This window comes from Osmia bicornis, chromosome 14, assembly GCF_907164935.1.
Source record: "Osmia bicornis bicornis chromosome 14, iOsmBic2.1, whole genome shotgun sequence".
Classification (NCBI taxonomy): Eukaryota; Metazoa; Arthropoda; class Insecta; order Hymenoptera; family Megachilidae; genus Osmia; species Osmia bicornis.
Window position 1 is genome coordinate 1,301,466 of NC_060229.1, and position 20,161 is coordinate 1,321,626.

Genomic DNA, 20,161 nt, shown 5'->3' on the forward strand with positions numbered 1-20,161 from the left:
GTTGAAAGATGCTTTTTCCGAAATTTCTCGCGTGGAAACGCTCGGTAGGATAGTAGCAGGATGGTAGCGTTACAGGCGCCGCATCGATCAAAGAAGCTGCCAGCTTGACGCCACAGACGGCTCGTAACTTATTCTCCTTGCACAACCGTCCGAATATCCAGTCTCGTCGCGCTGCTTTCCTCTCCCTTTCCACCTTTCGCGACTCTCGCCAGAAACTCTAAAATTCACCGAGTTTTTCTCGCTCCGGTTGTTCGATCACGGGCTCATCCATCCCCGAGATACGTAGGTAGCTATCGTACAGCGGATAGCGCAACTCGGATAGATGATATCTCGCAGTTAGTGCTCGAAGAAGTCCAGAAACGCGAACGACATACTTTATGTATTCGCGATAGACGATAAATCCTCCCTCCCTTTTGCCTCGCTACCGAGAAAAATTCCTCCGTGAATCACCCGGTAGATTACTCGCGTCGTTGCACTTCGGATTTCACAGGACAGAAGGAAGATTTGACGGTACTTCACTTATCGGGCAACGTGAAAATATTTATGAAAAATCGGGTGAATAATAATTATTCAAACTTGCCACCCAACCATCTGTCTTTCACCTATCCTCTATAGGTGTTTCCTTTCAACCTTCGGTCGCTTTCTCGAAACGAGCAACTGCATTCCGAGGAGGAGCTAGAATCTCGAAACGACACAGACGTCGTAAACGCGGTCTATTGTCGGAGGAGTAAGGCTGCCCGACCCGACCCGGTTTGGCCCGCGCGGTTCTCCAACGTGGCTGCACGCGCGTACCGTGTATGCCCACACGCGTGTAACGGTATCGAAGTCGCGTGTAAACCGGTGAATCACTGCATCGCCGAGGCGCTTCCTTGCGTGGGAAGATAGTGGGGAAGGGACGGAAGTGGCAGTGCCATTCGAGGACACCGATCTTTCGCGACGAGTTATCGTCGTCGGGTTCCTCCTGTTCCTCGAGCTTGTCGTCTTCGTGTTCTTCGCCGTCTCCGTCGCCGTCGTCGTCGTCGTCAGCGGAAAGCAGAGAGCAATGACAATGACGATCACGCGGTGACAAGAATCGTGTCTGGGTGGAGTCGTACGTGGCACTAAAGGATCAACGTTTTCAGACTGCGAAACAGATGCGTCGCGTTACGAGAAGCTTCGCAGCCTTTCGATCGGTCGTCGAACACTAAACTTTGATTTTTTGATGCTTTTCTCGTTGCACGCCGCTTGGACAGACTGCATACACTGTAGGTACACTAGAACGAAAATTCGTGACCGATCGGTCCGGCTGGACGTTCGCATTAACGTGTCCGGTCGGGTTCGTCGACACGGGGGATTTGCTTTAGACTCGTCAAGTCGATCGATTATTTTTGACAAGGTTGATCGATAGGCGGGCAGGCGAGCGGTCGGCTGAGCGGGCGGACATTGCTGGTTATGGAACGTCCTATCGTGTGAATCACACTCGTATCGTCCTCGTTGTTACGGGATAATAATGCCGGATAGTGTTATCTAGTGGCCGCGTTTCGGAGCACCTATCCGCGCTTCCTTCAACGCTCGTCCCATCCCTCTGTTCATCTCGATACAGGCTCGATCTTGGCGAATAAACAATTTTTTCGTCGATCGACGATCGTTTCACGGTTCCGTGGCGTCGACTCGCCAACCATGTAACCCAATTTCTCCCGGCAAGAGATTTTGTCGACGGTCTTACGACCTCGTCACGAAATACCATTCGTCACAATTTTATCGATCAACGCCGAAGAGAGGAAACTGAACAAGAGGGAGAAAGAGAAACAGGTCTCCGCGTCGTATCACCGTGATCGATTCCCGTCGATCGGCCGCGAATACGATTCCAATTAACCCGCTTCCACGCATCGGCGATCGGGAACGTTTCAAGGATCTCGTAAATTCGAACGTATCAACCAAGAGGTTTGCGCGCGATAATTATGATCGAGGAATATCGTTTTCTTTGCCCGGAGAAGGACAAAAGGAGTACGCGGTCGACGATGCTTTTCTAGCTCCTTGAATCTCGGTTCACCCAACAGGAGGAGCCGTTTTTTCGGCTGAACCGTTTCGAATTCTTTGATAAAACGGCATTGTTTGATCGCCTCGATACGCACGGACTCCTGACGATTAGTGGAGGAAAAGGTGACTAGCTGTTCGCGAGACGAAGGAAGAGTTGAACGGTGGGCGATTAGCCGCAGGCATAGCTCGTCGGGGCTCGAAGAGGAGGCAGCAGTAACGCGTAATCCAGGCGTTCGACCACGTGGCGGATATAAAAAGACTCGTTGTTGCCGACGATACATTACATAATAGGTATGCCCGTTCATAAACAGCGCCGCACAACTATGAATGAAGCAGAGACCCGTACCTTTCAGTCGTATCTACTACCACGACCGAAGCGTGTACCCGGTCTTGACCTGCCTCAAATCATGTAAATCCTAATCCGTCCGCGCACAGATCGTTGCCAGTGTACCCGTTTCTGCCCGCGCCACGTCGCGTTGCGAACCCACTGATTTCGAATAATTAAAATATTAACGAGTTACACCGACGCACCTGCCGTGCTCGGTCACCGGTTAATTATCGATAGTCGATTCCGGTATTACTCCGCGTTAACGATTAACAACGGCGCAACCGGAGGCACAATTCATTTCCATGGGAATCTCATGCGACATTCATTACGCCTGGTCTAACAATAAGCGTCGAACGATCTTTGCACGAAATTGTACGCGGTCGTACCAAGTGTTTCGCGGAAAAATTGATCGCGTACGATTCGCGACGCGTAGTCGAGGTATCCGAACGGCGATGCAAAATTTTTCCACGTCGGATCCGCTTCTTTTCTCGAGGAGAACGCAGACACGGCGAACCAACCCGTTCGGCTCTCGAAACGGTAAAAGGGACAGAAAAAACGTCTAAGAGGCTCAGGTGCAGGTATCTCCGGCGTCCGGCTCGAAAGATCGAGTTGCTCGACGTCTTCTCGAATGCCTCGAGAAATTTAAAACGTCTAAGCCGTCAACTTTTCCGCCCCTGTTGCTTGATGCGCCAACCTTCCCTTTGCGCGGTTCTCCTCGTCCTTCGCCGTCTTAAAGCACACCTTTTTTTACACCAATCCCTTGGGAACAAACGCGAGCGTTTGCTCCAAACTCCATCGCGATCGTACGAAAACGCATCCTTGTTTCGGAAATGAAAATTTTCAATATTTAGCTAGAGGAAAGAAAGTTTTCGATCGTAATATTTGACCGCCACGTCCCGCCGTGCCGTGCCGACGATGAACGGTTCGTTTGATCCGATCAAAACGTTCGTAGCCAACTCGAAACCGTTCGAGGCTACGGGCGAACCTTGCTTCTCGAAGATTGACAGCTGCGAAGAGTCATCTTTGACCGCGTCATCGTGATCGTCATCCTGATCGTCGTCCTTATGGACGGCACCACGATGATTGGCTGAAAGCGCATTTGTTTCGTGACGCAGCAGGGGCGAACGGACAGCAAGATTCGTCCGGCATCGGTTCGTACGAACGTTTCGCGAATGTGCCCGTGAAGTAATACGCCTCGACTACATCGACTTCATCGCGCGTTCTTTTGTACGTATCGTGTATTGCGCTCGTTCGTACGCGTCGTGATAAATAGCTTTCGAGCGAGGAGAAGAAAAAATGAATCGATTTAAAATCGAGGGTGTACCAGGCGGAAGTTTTCAACTTTTCGGTGAAATCGAATATCAGAAACGATTTCGCGAAGAAACAAGTGGACGATGGAAATTCTGAACTTGCACCACGGACGTGGCCCGACGTGGCTCGTAGTTGAAAGGCTGCTTCGTCACCAGTCGGCCTTTGGGCCTGGCCGATGCATCGGCCTGATCGGTGGGAGGAAGAGACAAGAGAAGGAATTGGAAGGAGGAGAGAAATAGGGTGTACCTGAAGCGAAGTATCCGTAACGGCAAGGATAATAAATAATAAAGGTACATGTATAGGTATAGGTATAGGTACGGGAGATTGATGGCTGCACCATGACTGACGTTCCATCAATCACCTCTTCGCCCTTCTCACGAAGGATCGACCAGCTACGACCCAACTACCTCCGCTTTCGTTTTCTTCTTCGTTCCATTCTCCTTCATCGCTCGTTCATTCGTTCGTTCGTTCGCACTCTTCGTTCGTTGCAGGTTTTTTCGTACTTGCTATTATCGTGCCGGGTCCTTATTAATTCGCTGCCTTTCGCGTACCATCCTTTCGGTCCTTGGTTCATCGAGAAGCGACTATATACCTACTATCCTGGTCGCGCGGTCCCACCGTGACTACGCTAGTTTCCGATCCTCCTCCTCCTCCTATTTGGCGTTCACCTATTAAAAAGCCGGCTATTCTCCGGGGACGCCGACGTTGCGGCTCCTAATTCTCCCGGACCAACGGATCGTTCCCGTCCCTTTTTGTTCATTTTCCGCACGATCATTCCGCCGTGTGATGCGAGAGTCAAAGTCGAACGCGTTCAGAGGAACTTTCTAGCCAGACGAATGTTGGGCAAGCGAATCTTCGTTTGCTACGGTCGCGAACGCGAAAAGATCGGATCGGACTGGAGCGGACTGGAGCGGACTGGACCGAAGCTGAGCGGACCGTGGTAGTAGAATGGCGAGACGAGCGGCAGAGAGTACGGAGAAGGCTGCCATCCGCCAACTAATCCGTCCCCTTCGGCGTATGGTGAGTGGCCGAGACGTATCAATCGGAAGGCTGGTATAAGTTTCCGCCGTTGTGGTCCGCCGGTACGGAGGTTAGCTGTCGTGGTCAGTTTCGAATTGCGGCGATGTCAGTGACAGCTGTGCTCGAGGGCCGCGTATTGAACTCACGTCCAGTCACGCTCCTTTATACCTACTTACCTTGCCCCTTCTTGCTCTCGTCTCTCTTGCTCTCTTTCTCTCCTCTCCCACCCCTCTCTCTCAATCGTCTCCTTCTCTTTTCTCACCGTCCACCCTCGATCGCTTCTTCTCCTTCGTACTCGTTTCGCTCGGCTAGCGCTTCGACTCGTTCGATCTTCGCCAAAGGAATGTTTCCGCTTCGAGACGATGGAAGGATCGTTCGCGTAATGGACGATACTGACCGGTAGTAATAAGGTAAAGGGGTAGTATGGTTTTCGATCGCTGGGTCCTTGCCTAAGGAAAGGAAAAAGAAAAACAACAAATAGCAATTCAATTTTTCATCGACGTCCGACTGTCTGGAAATAAAAGGAGAACGCTTTGCGTCTTGGAATCAGGAGAGAATCTTTCGACGATCTTTCCGGTCGTTGCCTCGACTTCTTTAATTAAAGCTTTCTATCCGTCGAGAAGATTCTTCGTAGCCGTAGTATTTCGGGTAGTACAGTTTCCAGGGGCGCAGGGAAATGCAAGGATATCGAAGGGTTGTTGGAGAGGCGCGCGTTCACCACGGAAAGGGGATAAGTTGAAAGGAAAGGAGATGAAGAAAGGGAAGAAGATGCGACGAAAAGAGAAAGGCTGGTGCATGTCGGAGAGCCGTTTAACTTCCCAATTACTAGAAACACTGGGCCATCGAGGCGAGTATTAAATGGTTTCCACCCACGGATACCGGCACGGCACCGCGGCGTTTCTATTTCCCTTCGCGAACACTCTCGCGATATCTCGAATCTTCTGCTTTTGTCGGTATGAAGATAGAGAGAAAAAGGGAAGAGAGGCGATGGAGAGAATGAGAAGAAGAATATGAGAAGAAAAGGGAGGGACTCGATGCGAGTGCGTTGCCTTCGAGTTCTCCTCGTTCTCCTCGTTCTCCTCGTTCTCCTCGTTCCCCTCGTTCCATTCGCCTATGGACGAACTGTAGGTACTCGGTATAACGGCGGCAGGAAGAACAGGCGCGATATTACGCTGGAGTTTCGACGATGCTCTGGAGAACGAGACCGGTGGTCGTTAGGAAGAATAGAGGCGGGGGCAAGAGTCGGGCCATCGGAACGTTTCGGGACGTTTCAGGACGTTCCAGGACGGTCGCCCAGGGACGTTTCGACGCAACGAGCCCGCCTTATCTACGCTATATCCCTTGGTCGCTGAGACGCGGAGGACCGACCGACCTATCAACCTTCCACAGTTACCTATCTTACTCTCCGACCGGATAGACTCGTACGAAATATCAGTACTCATTCGTTACAAAATAAATCTCCTCTTTTTCGTTTTGCTGTTTCGCTTAGTACCGCTAGATTGCCGAGTGGGTAGTTGCTTCGAAGCAACGTAGAAATTCCACGTGTTTTTCAGCCATCGGTCAAAGATTTAATGGGTGAACGCCTGTTTTTGAACAACGGTCGTGGTTCGAGTACGACGAATAGAAATTATGGAAGGCGTTACGGAATATGAGCAACGACGAGGCAAAGAGAAGCGAAAAGAGTGAGGAAAGTACGAAGAAGAGAGTAGCCAGCGAACGAGCGAGCGACAAAAAAGGGGCAGAGGGGACTTGACGATTTATAATCGGTGACGAATGAGCGCGATCGCAGGGAGCCCTCGTCTCTCTGGCGTTTTATAAATGTCGCGGAGCAATAAAGACGCTCGATGGATTAGCCGTGAGCCTGGCATTCCAAAGGCAGAGCGGATTCTATTCTGGTGATTTGAAACCAGGCACGCGCGTCCAATGAATCAATCGAAGCCTCGTTCTTTTTCTCTCGCGTCTCGGAGCTTTGATCTCTAAGAGAAACCTTTAACGCAGTCCACGAAGGACGAACTTTCCGTCGGATTTCTCTCGACTCGAAACTCGCCTTTCTCCGGTGGAAACTGATCGCGATGCAACCCGACGATTCCGTGGAAAGTCTGGTGCAACCAGCGAACGATCGGTTGCGGGGAGTTGGTTAAATTGCGACTCGTAGACGAGAAATTCGATGGTAACATCGAGCCGGGGTCGCAGTAGCGTCAAATCGAGCACGGCGTTCTTTCTCCTCTAGTTTTTACGACACCACCGTACAGCGTACACCGTATCCACCCCCGGTGAGTGGCTCAGTGAACCTCGATCGTTCTTTTTCTTCGGCGACGCCGTGACACGAACACGCCGTATCCCCGCTGTTCCAAGAATTCACGTACGCGTCATAAATAGTGGCCCTGCTCGCACTCTGCCGGTTCCTCTGCTCCCTCACCCTTCCCACCTTCGATTTCTCGCACGTTCCAACATTTTCCAATATTCCAAACTGCACCGATTCCATCTGGGGTCCCTCCGAAGCTTCTTCAACGTCCTTCTCCTTTTTCCCTCCTGTCTCTTTGTCCATCTCCTCTCTCTTTCTCCCTTTTACTACTTTCCAAGTATCGATCCACCGTGGTGTACGCGCGAGCCTCCGAATTAGACTTTGTCGACCAACGACTCGGGGAACAAGCGACGTACAAACGGGAATCGATGTTTCGTTTCGAGCCACGAAAATTGTAGGCCAAGAACGGTTAAAATCGAACGATTCGTCGAAGAATTACGTGGCTGGCCGTTCGTTCAAGCTCAGACGCAACGATCTATCCCGCCGAATGGAATTGGCGCCAAACGTTTTACGAGCATGCGCTCGTTCCTCGTCCCTCGTTCATCGTTCTTCGTTCCTAGTTCCTCGTTCCAAGTCCTCGGCGTGGGTTTGTTGTGCGTCGACCTTTACCTAACCGCTCCCTCCGCTCCGAGTCGTAGCTATCCCCCTTAGCTCCGCTCAACTCCCTTGGCCACCCTCTGTAACTACCGCCGCGCAGCCACCCCCGTCGCCAACCCTGACCTGATTTATGGGATTCTCCAAGTGTCTACCCTGCCGACGCGCGTTTTCGACCCTCCCTCCCTCCCTCCCTCCCTTCCCGCTGTTGCTTTCTCTCCGCACGGTACGCGCAGACAGCTGGCTAGCGTTTCCACAAACGCGTGTCCGCTTCGCCGCCTCTCGACTCGACCTCTTTCTATCCTAGCTTTACGCTTCTTCTTACCGATCGAGCTTGTCGGGCTCGTCGTACTTTTTATCACTTTCCCCACCGTACGCGATATCTTTTCCATTCGCACTATCCTCGACGCTCGCTGGTTCTGCTTTCTCCTCTTTCCGTTTTCCCGGTAGATACGGTCGAGTAATATACGAGTCTTGCATCTGTTCGCCGAGTGACGCAACGTCCCGCCATAGATCACAGCCAGGCTTTTAGAGAGTGAAGGCTGTTAAGAAGAGGGCGAGAGAGATGGTGTTTGAACAAGAAGGAAAGGAACGAAGACCAACGACAAAGACAGCCCGTAATGCGAACGGGGGTAGAGAAAAAGAGAAACAGCGCGGTGCGGTGGCTGGTTTTTCGGGAACGAGAGCAATGGAGAGGAGGAACTTTGTGTTAAAAACATTTTCAATAAAGATCGCGAGATAGACGAATAATCGTGAACCGTGCGATTTTTCGATCGGCCACAAATCTACGGATGAAGGTGGCTAGAGCAAGAAGAGGAAAAGGGAACGAGGTGGCGCGGTGCGATACGGCACGGCGATAGAAGGCAGCGTGCGACGCGCAAACCATTCAACCGAGATATACGAGCGAGAGTTTGTTCGCGCTTATGGCTTGCGTCTGGAAAGGGGGCGGTAGGTTCTGCAAGGGCTAACTGCGGAGAGAGGAGCAAATGGGAAGAGCAGGGTTGCCGCTTTATCGGAGCACCCTTATGCCTATTATACCTCCTCACCCCTCCTATGGTAGAGTTTTAACGCGAGAATCCCCTCGGCACGGCGTGGACTTGGTTCGCGCGGTCGACCCTGGCCGAACGATGCCGAACGACCCCGAGTAACGTAGACCGAGGCTCGGCGACACCGGGTGACGCGGCGCGCGAATTAAAACGCCTCATAAATATCTGAAACAAAGGCGGCCGCTTTCGAGGGCGTACGGTGGAAAGATATACGGCCGGTTAGAATGGCTGGTAACTGGTGGATAAGAGAGGGGTCGGGGAATTGGTTGTGGCTGCACGGGGGACGCGACTCTAACCTTTTACCACTGTTCGGAAAAACTCTGAACGCCCGCAAGAGAAAGAAAAAAACGAACAGGGATAAAATAAAAATCTATTTTCACCGTTAGATCGATCGGTCGATCGAACGATCGTGGTCGGAACAGGACATTCTTCTGACCATTTTGACCTTTTTCTCTTTCAGGTAAGTAGTGGTCTCCGATCGTTTGAAAAGCGAGCGGCCCGCAGCCGCCGCATCGGACGGAAGACATGCGCAGCAAGCAGCAGCCGAGGCCTTCCTTTCGGTGGCCGCAGCAACGCGGTGATAATCTTACCGGTAAATATTTCAAATTCGCAACATATCAATACGCACGAGCACGTACGCACGCACGCCCGCACCCACACACGCACGCATGCTCACAAGTAAGCAAGCAAGCATATTATCATTTCATTTGTACAACTGTTGCCATTTCCGCGCCTCGTTACGAACTTGCGTTATGCGAGCATCCTCGATCTATCTAAACATCTGTTATCCTTTACGCGTTCTTGCATGCGTTTTTTACGAAATTTTAATCGAGAAATCTGCTTTTTTGGCCCTTGCTCATCCCTCGGGCGTTAATTTCATGGTAGCAGCAGTGCCAGTTACGTCGTTCGAACGCGTCTGTAGTAAATTTCTTTTCCTCTACGCACCAAAAAGCTGAAGATCTTGAATTACCAGATGCCGCGTCCGCGTTTAACGTACGTGCGTGCGTCTCGGTGGAAATTAGAAATACCCGGAGAGATTTATTGCCGCGTGCTCAGTTGGTGTATCTGCTTTTCGAACAGTCGCGACGAGTCGTCCGATCAGTTACCTTCTTCAGAATCAGAAGCTAAATCGACTGATATCGTTTGACCAAGGGACTCTGTTCTTACCGAATCTAGCTGATTTACGAACCTCTCGACGTAACAGATATTCGTCGAACCGTTTTGATGGAAAATCGTTGTAACGTCCAACGCGATAACGTATACCGGTGCGCGTTCGAACCTCGTCGTGTGATAGCTGTCAGAACGTAAGAACGTAAGAACGCGAACAGATTCAGGCGGTACGGGAGCGCTTTCACTTTGTCGAGAAGCAGAGTTTAACGTTCGAGATTTATGATGCTGGTAAGTGGGACCGATTCGTCGTTTCGTGAGGAAAAATAAAGAAGCCTCGATCGCAAACGAGAGGATGAAAATGCGTTCGCGTAAGATCTGGGCGTGGAAATTGGTTGGCTAGGCTGGTCACTACCGGGCAGGAGCACCTTGGATGACGCTCGGGACAGGTCAGAGATATCGAACGATCGCGTCGGTCGAAGTGGATAACAGACTCGGATAAAGAACAAGTCGGCGTGCGTGTGCCGGACAAACGGGGTCGTCGAGGGACACGCGACTTCTCTTTCCAATAGCCTCTAGCAGGGAATCGTACCGGTCTCGACGATAACCCACGAATGACGTGACAAGCGAAATCCTGTATCCACGGTCCGGCTGGCACGGAATATCGGCGGACGTCGTCTAAATGAACCGTTGTACCTTCTGCTTTGATTTCAAAGAGCGGATCCCTAACAGCCGAGGAATATTCATTTAAATATCTGTCGATACTCGAGTCCGACGCGAGGGTTGCACCAATGTCACCGATGGACTTATGTGCCCTCCGCGTCCTCCGTTCCTCTTCCCTTTCTCCCTCTCTCCTTCTCCTTCTCGTTCTGATTCTGGTTCTCGTTCTCGTTCTTCGTCACGACTGCACGCGCACCTACTACCTGTCTACCTGCGCGCGTTATGTCCATACACGCCCACCAACTGGCCAACGTCCGATCTCTGTCGCGGAATCGTTCGATTCCGCGCTTTGTCCTCGCCATTCATGTTCCCTTCGATCCCCCTTCCCTCCCTTTTTCTCTCTCTCCCTCTCGTACGGAGAACTACCCAAGTGTTACACTCACTTATTAATGAAACTTTGCCAGCTTGTAGAGCTCGTCGAGCTGAACACGCCTATACCCCTTTTTTGGGGGCAGACGGCTAATTGTTTAAAAGATATTAACAATTACAGTTAGTTACTCCTTACATTCTGAAGTATGACAAACTTCTAGAGATTCACGATTCAAATCCTTGATTCCCAACATTTTTTTTTCTTTTTAATGATAATTTGTCTATTTTTGAATAACTATTACATAAAAATTATCAATAAAAAAAAAAAAATTTGTTGGGAACCCCGGATTTGAACCGAGGATCTTCAAATAGCAAGTCACGGATCAGCTCCGTGATTAAACACATGACTCGTAATCTAAAGGTCCTCGGTTCAAATCCCGGGTACTGTTTTTTTTTTTTTTTTTTTTTAGCGACAATTTTTAGGTTGTATGTGTGAGTTTGTTATACCCCAGAATGTAAGGAGTAACTAACTGTGATTGTTAATATCTTTTAAACAATTAGCCATCTGCCCCCAAAAAGGGGGTATAGGCGTGTACACCCCGACGAGCTCTACAAGCTGGCAAAGTTTCATTAATAAGTGAGTGCAACACTTGGGTAGTTCTCCTTGTCAGTCTTGTAACTTTTCGTCTCCCTCGATTTGCCAACCCCTTCGATTACCTTCTTTCCCTACCACCTCTACGATTCTCCGTTTTACGAGCGAACCTGTTTATAAATCGAACACGACCACCTGAACGAGAAGACGAGCTCGTAGCAAGTAGAACATCCCGCCGATAGACACATCGACGAGTAGCGAAGGGTTAGAACGATTCCTGGATCGACTAGCTTCGACCATACGAAGATGGAAGGAGAAAGGAAAACGAGGAGGTGGAAAGGAGGTGCACTTTGCGTGCGTCGTTCAAGAGAAGCTTAATGCGGTCGTAAAACGCGCTAACGACCGACTCTCGGTTCTACTTTGTCTTTCACGAGCCTTCGTCGATCCTTCCGTTTCAAAATCGTCTTTGCTTTTCATCATTTTCCGTAACTTCTTTTCACGATCTATTAATCAACAATGATTCATCTACGATAATATCGTGTATAAAATACTTTCTTTCGTCGAGAAGAGGTCGAGGGGAAAGCGGACTTTTGAGCGTATAAAAGGTAAAGATGGAAAATTTCGATGAGCAACGCGACCGGTATAATTTATTTGTTTCCGTTATTCGTCGAACGATCGATTCGAATTAACCTTTGACACGGCGCTTCCGTAAGCCGGAATCGCGTCTTATAGCGTGCGAGCGGATGAACGATTATATTTTAATGAAAAACGATGGGTACAGGATTAACGAGGAAGAAAGTCGTGTAACGTAGTTCTCCATGTGTCCGCATTTTTCACCGATTACGCTTTCAACGATGTTCTTATCTCGTTTCTTTCAGGGTACCTATTTCGTCCAACACGCGATCGCTAGTTTATTTTTCTGCTATTACGATCGCGATTTCGAACAGTTCTGATATCACTAGATATCTCGCGTTGAGCACCTAAAGCGTTAATTTACGAAACGAAAGAAAGAATGAAGGAAGGAGGGAGGAAGACTCAACTTGACTCCCCGAGGCTAACATGCCGCGCATTCCCTCTCTTTCGTTTCCTCTGTCCCTCTTGCGTTTCCGCGGGTAGTTCTACTAGCAGCATTTTAATCCAGCAAACCGACGTCACTCCACCGCCCCGAATAATCAGCCTGAAATTCGTTGCGAGCGTAGGCAGGCGAATTGTCGCGAAACGCAACAAAAGAACGAGATATTAGTCGGCTGGTACTGCGACTACTGCGGCTGCTGGCCAAACCGTACGCTCGAGAACCGACGCTGGAACACACCGCTCTGACTACGGGGAACAGTGCAGAGCTTGACATTCTCGACTCGTATTTGATTTTATTCTTCCGGGCTTCTAGTCGACGACTATCACCGGATGATGAACAACGTCGTCTGGCAATTAGGCTATGCGTTGGAGGAACTGGATATCCTTGTACTTTGTCGCGACGATGTCTTCGGTTATTCCGATCGAGATCTGCCGCTTATCGATCGAATAATAATCTCGTTTTCTAGTCGATGCGTTTGCATACGCCACCGCACCAGCTTGATTAATTACTAATGTATGCCGGTGCACAAGATATTCGTTTTTTTTGTACGTTTTCAATTACGCGTCCTCGAGTCGGTGAAATATTCAGATTGAATCTCGATGGAAAACGAGTTGCTCCCAGGGACCGTAAATAATAATCGGTCGATCGTTTCGAAAAATTTCTCGTTGCAGCCATCGGTGAGCTGATTGTTCGACGAACGAGTCGAAGAGTATCTTTAGAAATTTGGGAAAACGTTTGAACAAACGTAGCGAATAGTATAAGAAAGATGGAAAGCGTAGGAAAGAAGGAGACGGAGCAAAAGCTTGACGTTCGTTGGCGAGGAGTGCAAGGCGCGTTGGTGCATTCGTACCGGTCGATGCAATCGCTCGACTCGAAGAAGTGGAAAGAGCGAGTGGTACACGGGAGTGTAAGGAGAGCGGAATGAATCGCTGCCACTCAAGCAGCAGCAGCAGACGGACGTGCCGGACGGGCTGACAAGGCCGTGCTCATTCCTCGCTCGTAGCTCGCTGATGCCGCCCCGGTGCCGCAACGATGCCGCGTCGATCCAGCGTCGATCCCGCGCCGCTGAAAGCACGGTTCTAACCAAACGCGTCGATACGACCGTCCACTACCAATAACTATAATTTACGGTTGCTAAGTGTGCCATCTTGCCTTTTATCTATTTGCTTTTCCGACTCTCCGACTTTTCGTCTTTCACACGTTTCTCTATTTCTTCTTCTTCTTTTTCCTCCCCCTCCGTATCCTACTTCACCATCATCATCGCTTCGGTCGTGGCGTACATTGGGTCGTCCATCCATCTACATGTCTGTCATACATAACACGTATTCCACACTCTCGAACGCGGCTTAATTATAATACGGAGATATTTATTACTAGCCGTATCGTCTATTTCCGTCGACGACCGTAGGAGAACGTGGACCGTGCACAACCGGGTGAGAGATATCGCGAGGACTGGCTCGCGAATTATTTGCACAAGAATCGACGTACGACAAGAGCTCGAAATCTTGATTCTTTTCGTTAAAAGGGAAGAGGATCGCGTGGACGGTTTCGTGATCCTGTCGTACACGGTGAACGGAGTCGAGGGAAGAAAAATTTCTGAGCAGACGGGTGAAAGTAACGAAACTATGCAAGGCGACGCGGGAGACTCGCGAAACGAGGTGCAGGAACACGAGGACGATTGGTGGATCTGGCGATCCATGGTGCACCGCTGCTGAGTCGCGTGTTGTTTCCGTCAGAATTTATGCGAGGACGAGTGATAAGACCGTTCCGAATAATACGGTCCACCTCCACCTGCCAGCGGGCGGCAGTAGCCTCTCTCATTTTTAATTCCCCACGGTCGGCCCTCGATCTCGCTAGATCCTATCGCGGCCAGCGATCCCAGCCGAGCCTTTCAAACGAACGCACAATAGGCTTTCCGAGCTTCGCGTCAAAAGCGTCCAGGTGCCTTTGCTTTGCTTTGCTTTCCTTTCCTTCCCTTTCCATCCCTTCGTTTCGCTTTGCTTTGCTTCGTTTCACTTTGCTTTGCTTTTGCTTTTCCACCTCCGGTCTACCTCGATTCGTCTTACCCTTTGCTTCTGATCATTTTCCTCGATCCTTCCTCGCCCGTGTTTCCATGCAACGTCAATTATTTCGATTATACGCAATGCGGTTATGCTTGTCGGAATCAATCGGTGTGACACGGTAGGAAGACGAAGGAGAAGAAGCCATCGAAAAGACCTCGCTTTCGCCTCTCGTACGCGACGCATTGCAATTAATATCCCCGTCGCGACGACCTCGATCTGTCTCGATGCACCTGGCTTTCGTCTCGTCCCGCGCACTCGAACGATGACTCGAAATGACGGGACTGGAATTGATATTCGGAAACGAGACCACCGAACCCGTTTCGGTTTCTCACCTTGTACTTTGCCCGCCCGTTTCCGACTTGACCGTGTACTTTCTCACCCTCCGCGCGGTTTTTCTCGCGAATTTTCCCTCATTTTCGCATCGAGTTCATCGTTCAAACGCGATCGACGTGCAACGGCTCTCGTTGAGATCTCGTCGAAGCCGACGGAGACGAGAAGAGGAACGCGATGATGGGTTGGATGCAAAAGGGGAACGGTAAACAGAGGCGGAATGAGAAAGAGTGAGAGAGAGATAAAAGAGAAGCAAGTGGACGCGAAGTGGACGGTACGACCCGTCCATCACGTAGCTGCCGTCAGATTATCGTTCCGACACTTTCCAAGTTATTCCGACCGTGTGCCTTTTCACGGCGTTCGCTGTTTCCTTCTCTCCCGTTCCCGCCGAGAGAAGATCGCTGCTGTCGTTTTCCTCCGGCTCTTCTGCTTCTCCGACTGCTCGCTTCTCATCGAACGACTTCCAACCTACTTCTACCTACTTCGTCGCCCCCGTCCGACGAATCGAGACAGGAAAAGAGACGAAGGATAGAAATGATGCGTTCGAAGGGTAGACAGGGATGTTGAGAGGAGAATGGAGAACCGCGTACCTGGGTATTTGAAGTCCGGTCGACTCGTTTGACCGGTGTCGATCAAATTTCCGAGGACGAGATTATTCAAGGCCGTCGACGATCGAGACAAAGCTCCTTTCGCGGCCGTATACCTCTTCTCACCGTTGATTCTTACCTTTTTCTTCTCTCGCCTCGCTTCTTCGGCTTCCAAAGCTTCTTTAGCTTTCGAGAACGCGGCGTTCTCTTCATGGAAGCTTTCGCGGTTTCGCGTTCAACTCCGTTTTTCACTGTTCCATCGATGAGTGGGTGGCTGCTTTTTTGTTTCGTCCGAGACGGATTAAAAGCCACGCTAGTCGCCGAATAATTCGCGACGAACAGTCGTTCCGCAACAGCGTGGACGAATGGAACGTGCGCAGGAAAACGCACTCGCAGCCTCGACCACGCGCGCGTCATTCGATTAATAATTCAATCATCGTTCTCGATTCGATTACCTTTCGAACGAAAATAAAAAGAGAAATAAAAATAAATGTGGCTAGGGAGAGGAACGATGCGTGGGAAATTGTGCGAGAGGATGATGTTACACGCACGCGCCTATTCGTTTATCAAATTATTTCAGTTTTATACGAACCTATCGATCGACCGAAACGACCATTGGACGAACGTTGGATTCGTTTCGACAGAATTACCGCCGTTTTTCGTCGCGTTTTCCTTGGCATTTCCCTACACGTTATACGCTATAAACGTTTCGAGAAAACATTTTCGAATAAAAGTAGAAAAGACGCCGATATATGGCCACGAGAGTCGCGTTGTCCGGCTGCTAATTATCGGGCGTTAATTGACGCAGCGTCGCGCTCGTTACGCGTCTATCATTAGGCGAGGTAAAAGTGTACGCGAACGGAGAACATCAGCACCGCGTATTAAAATGCAAACATTCCAGTCGGTTCGGACAGTTTAATGCCTCGTTCGATTCGAGCGCACCGGCCAGGTAATTAAATCGAATGAAATTACGAACGATTAATGCTCTGGACGCGTTCGTGGGTCACGAATCAGCGCGAAATCACCGAATTCCCGGCAAAAAGTATATCCCGAAAAGAGTTATTTCATCGTTCGCGATCCGAATCTCTCCCCGTCTTTCTTTCTCGTTGTCCATACTTTGTTCTCCCTATTTTCATCGAGCAATCATTTAAAAAATTGCTCGTTCAAATTTCAAATCACTCTCGATTCGAAATGACCGATGAAGAAAAAAACAAAAGAAAGCGAGTTGACGTTATTTATTTATTTATTTATTCATTACCAAACGGGATTAACTCTTTGAGAACCTTATATTTATATTATATTTTTGCGGTGTATTAGCTACGTTGTACGAAGCGGAGCGCGTTTCATCCCCACCCTGGACGAAGGCCATTATCGCGAAATACTGCAGATGCATTCACACACACGACGTCGTTTTTGAACATTAGCATATCCGTGTAGCGTGTACGAACGGTGGCCGCGTGCGATGTGCACGCAAGTTAATGTAGGCGCGCGAGAGAACGGCACGACATTTCTCTGATGAAGTCGAGCCGCGACGCGTAATAAGGGTCGCGAGAGACGGACCGTACGGACGTAGGTTGGTAAAAGTAGAGGAAAGCAGCGACAGCGACAGCGACAGCAGCAGGAGGGTGTGGAAACAAAAGGGGTTGCATCGAATCAGGGTCGGATCGGTACTCGACGTTCTGTCAAATGGTCATTTACTGGTGGACGCGTTAAAAGTAGCAGTGAATCGTCGGAAATTATTGGAAAGAGTAAAAAAGGTAGAAAGGTAAAAGCGCGATATTGGTGTGTACAAGATTTTCGCGTGGTTGCGCGCGCTACGAGTATCGAACGTACGGACGGTAGCTAAACTCAAGGTGGTCCACTACATCCCTGGATGAAGTTGACGCGCGGGGTGGACCTGTCGAGGAGAAGGGTCGAGGCTGGAAGCGGACGTGACACGGCCGTCTTGTGACCCGTACCGTCCCACCGACGCGACACGACGCGACGCGACGCGCCGCACCGCTCCTTCCACCCCGTTCAACCCTCTCTCAACCCCCGATCCTCGCGACCCACGATCCCTCCATCCCCCGCTTCCCAGTCCACATGCCACCACGCCGACCGACCGCCGCTAGTCCAGCTCTATTGTTGTTATTATTAAAGGGGGTCGTTGGGGGATGGTTGCCGGTCGGGTGAGAGGGACGATGACGGAAAGGAAGGCGGCGTCTGCAGGTGACAGATGAAACAGCTACCCTCTCCCTCGCACCCTCTTTAGATCCCTCCTCTTCTCTCTTTACATTCTCTCTCTCTCTCTCTCTCTCTCTCCGTCCTCTCTCCCTCTCTACCCTCTGTTCTTTCATCGAATGCACTTGTTCGCTCGCACGCACACGGTAGCTCTTACGGAAAACGAGATAGAGGAACGCTGGTAAAGGGAGAGAAACCGAACAAGAAAGATAGAATTGTAAATGGCCGGGGGGAGGGCGAGAGGGTTGTCGAAGAAAGAGAAAGAAAGAGAATCGTAGCATCCTCTCTTTCGTTGCTGCAAACTCACGTTCGCTTGTCGCGTACCACACCCCTCGCGGTCTTTCGATGCGGCCGACCCTTTTCTTCGAACCGAGTCCGGTCAAACTTTCGTTGCATGTGACTCGACCGAAGGTTTAATCCAGTCTCTTTTTAATCGACAAATATCTCGCGAAAATACGTGAAACGATTACGACGTTGAAAAAAAGAAAGCGATGGAAATAGTTGAAGATGAAAGGTACCGTAGGTTGACGGGACAACGGAAGAAGCGAAAAACGGAAAAGAAGCGCAGGGGTAGTTTGGTCGAGGTTAATTTCATCGCGGTCCAGCGTACTCGGATCCGTCGACGGAATGGACAGTGCGGGACACGCGAGGAATGCGCGTTTCGCGTTCTCTCGGTCGTACCGGCAAAGAAAGGAGGTCGTGTAGCCACGTACGTTTGCTACGAATTCTCTCGTTTCACCGGGAGGACACATCGTCCCGGTCCGCTCCGAAATAACTCGACGTCACGGATCGTCGTCACCCCCTTTAATCGCACCCAACCAACACCCTACACGGAGAGGACGCTCCGGCATCCCGTTACCCGTTTTACCCCGTTGCCATTCTCGACAACTCGACGAGATTCGAGGATCCAACCGGAGATCCACCAGAGACGAAACCAATAAACCGCAGCGGGACACGATATTCCGAAGTCTCGGACAGACTGACTACGATTCGCGTGCCATCTCTGCTTTTTTCCGGCTTTTCTGACTTTTCCGTCCTTTCTTTGCCGAGACTCGAAGACAAAATCCTCTCGCCAACATAGGTCCCTTTCTTGCTGAATATGCAATGAACCTTGCGGGTGTGGTTTCGTCTCTACGTTCGTTTGTCTCGTCTATCCGTTCCGTTCATTCGTTCGACTCTTTCTCCACCCTTTTCCGATTCCAACGGACGCTTATCGGAAAGAAACGAACGTCATTCTCCGTCCAATGCAAACGGTGATTCTAGTCGATGCTGGTGAACCGTATATTTGTATGCCGTACATGTATTCGAGGAAGGTTTTGAGAGTCGGCCAGCCAACCGCTACGTCCGTCAGCTGGAATCTGTTGGACGGAGACGACGGTGACGACGGTGGACGCCCAGGCGTCGTCGCCGCTCACGGCATTGATCTGTCGGACGGCTGTCTTGATATCGACGGTGGGGAGGGTCCGGAAAGACGGCCACGCAGCTAGGCGGATGCCGGACTTTTTCCAACTTCTTCGCTTTGCGAAAAAGAAAAGGGAAAAGGCGACGATCGGACTCGTTAACGAAACGCGATCCGTACTGAAATAATCGCTCTACCTATCTACATGTTTAACGTAGGAAGTAAAAGTAGCGCGGGTGAAGAAGAGAGGAAAACACGGTGGCGTCGATCCCTCGTTTCCTCGTCGCGTCAGTTCCGATTTCTTTGAGCTTCCTCCCTGGAGAACCGGCGAAGGATCTCGTTTCCTTCTCCCTCCTGCTTCCCTTGATTCGGTCGCGTTCACCTCGTAGCTCGCCGGCTCGTTCGTTCGCTGTCACCCGGCAAACGTTAATCGAGGCAAATTGAACGCCGTGCGGTTCTCGACGCTCGATTAAGTTCCCCCTCGACAGAATACTCCTACCCCTTCTACAGCTTTCAGCGTGTCGCTTAATCGTTCGGTTCCAACCTGTTTCCGGATATCCGACCGATCGAACGATCCAACGAGTCCCGTGCACACCCAAACTATGCGACTTTCCCGTTTTCCTAGCCACTCCTCCGACAATTAATGCAACCTACGCGTCACGCTGGACGCCTAAACGAAAACCGAAAACCGTAAACCGGCATTCAGCGTTCGGCTAGTGCTATAATGAAAGCCTCCGGTTTACGATCTCAGACGAAATTCCGCGAACTAGCCGCAAGATCGTTATTGCGGTAAGCCCGGCAAATTGTCAGAGGGCCGTCCGTTCCGTGGAACCATCGTTTATACGCGAACCATGGTGGGTGTACACCATCGAATTAAACTGCAAATTTTTTTTCGATCGTCCGCAATTACGAATAACCCTAATTTTCGACCTTTTCGAAAGCAGCCATCGAGTTTATCGTTGGATTCGAGACTCGGAACTCGTTACGATAGCAAGCAAAGGACCGTTCGACCACCGCGTCGCTGGGGGTTAAACCCTGCAGTCTTCTGTTTTCTTCGAAACGATATTATATCGAGCACCGTGATGCTCGTGGTAGACGGGGAAAAAGAAAGACGGACCAAAGAGGGCGCGAGAACC

The 20,161-nt window shown here is 50.4% G+C and overlaps 1 protein-coding gene across 5 annotated transcripts in view; it reads left to right on the forward strand.

Annotated features, from left to right (window-relative positions):
* LOC114879298 (protein tiptop) overlaps positions 1 to 20,161 on the forward strand; it is a 67,365-nt gene that overhangs the window by 31,819 nt on the left and 15,385 nt on the right. For 4 of the 5 annotated variants that reach the window (XM_029194102.2, XM_029194100.2, XM_029194103.2 and 1 more), the window contains one exon: positions 9,084 to 9,215. The exons of the other annotated variant lie outside the window; for it this stretch is intronic. In XM_029194102.2, the coding sequence (XP_029049935.2) occupies positions 9,149 to 9,215 (67 nt within the window). In that variant the 5' untranslated portion in view covers positions 9,084 to 9,148. The remainder of the gene's footprint in view (positions 1 to 9,083; positions 9,216 to 20,161) is intronic. 5 annotated transcript variants of the gene reach the window in all.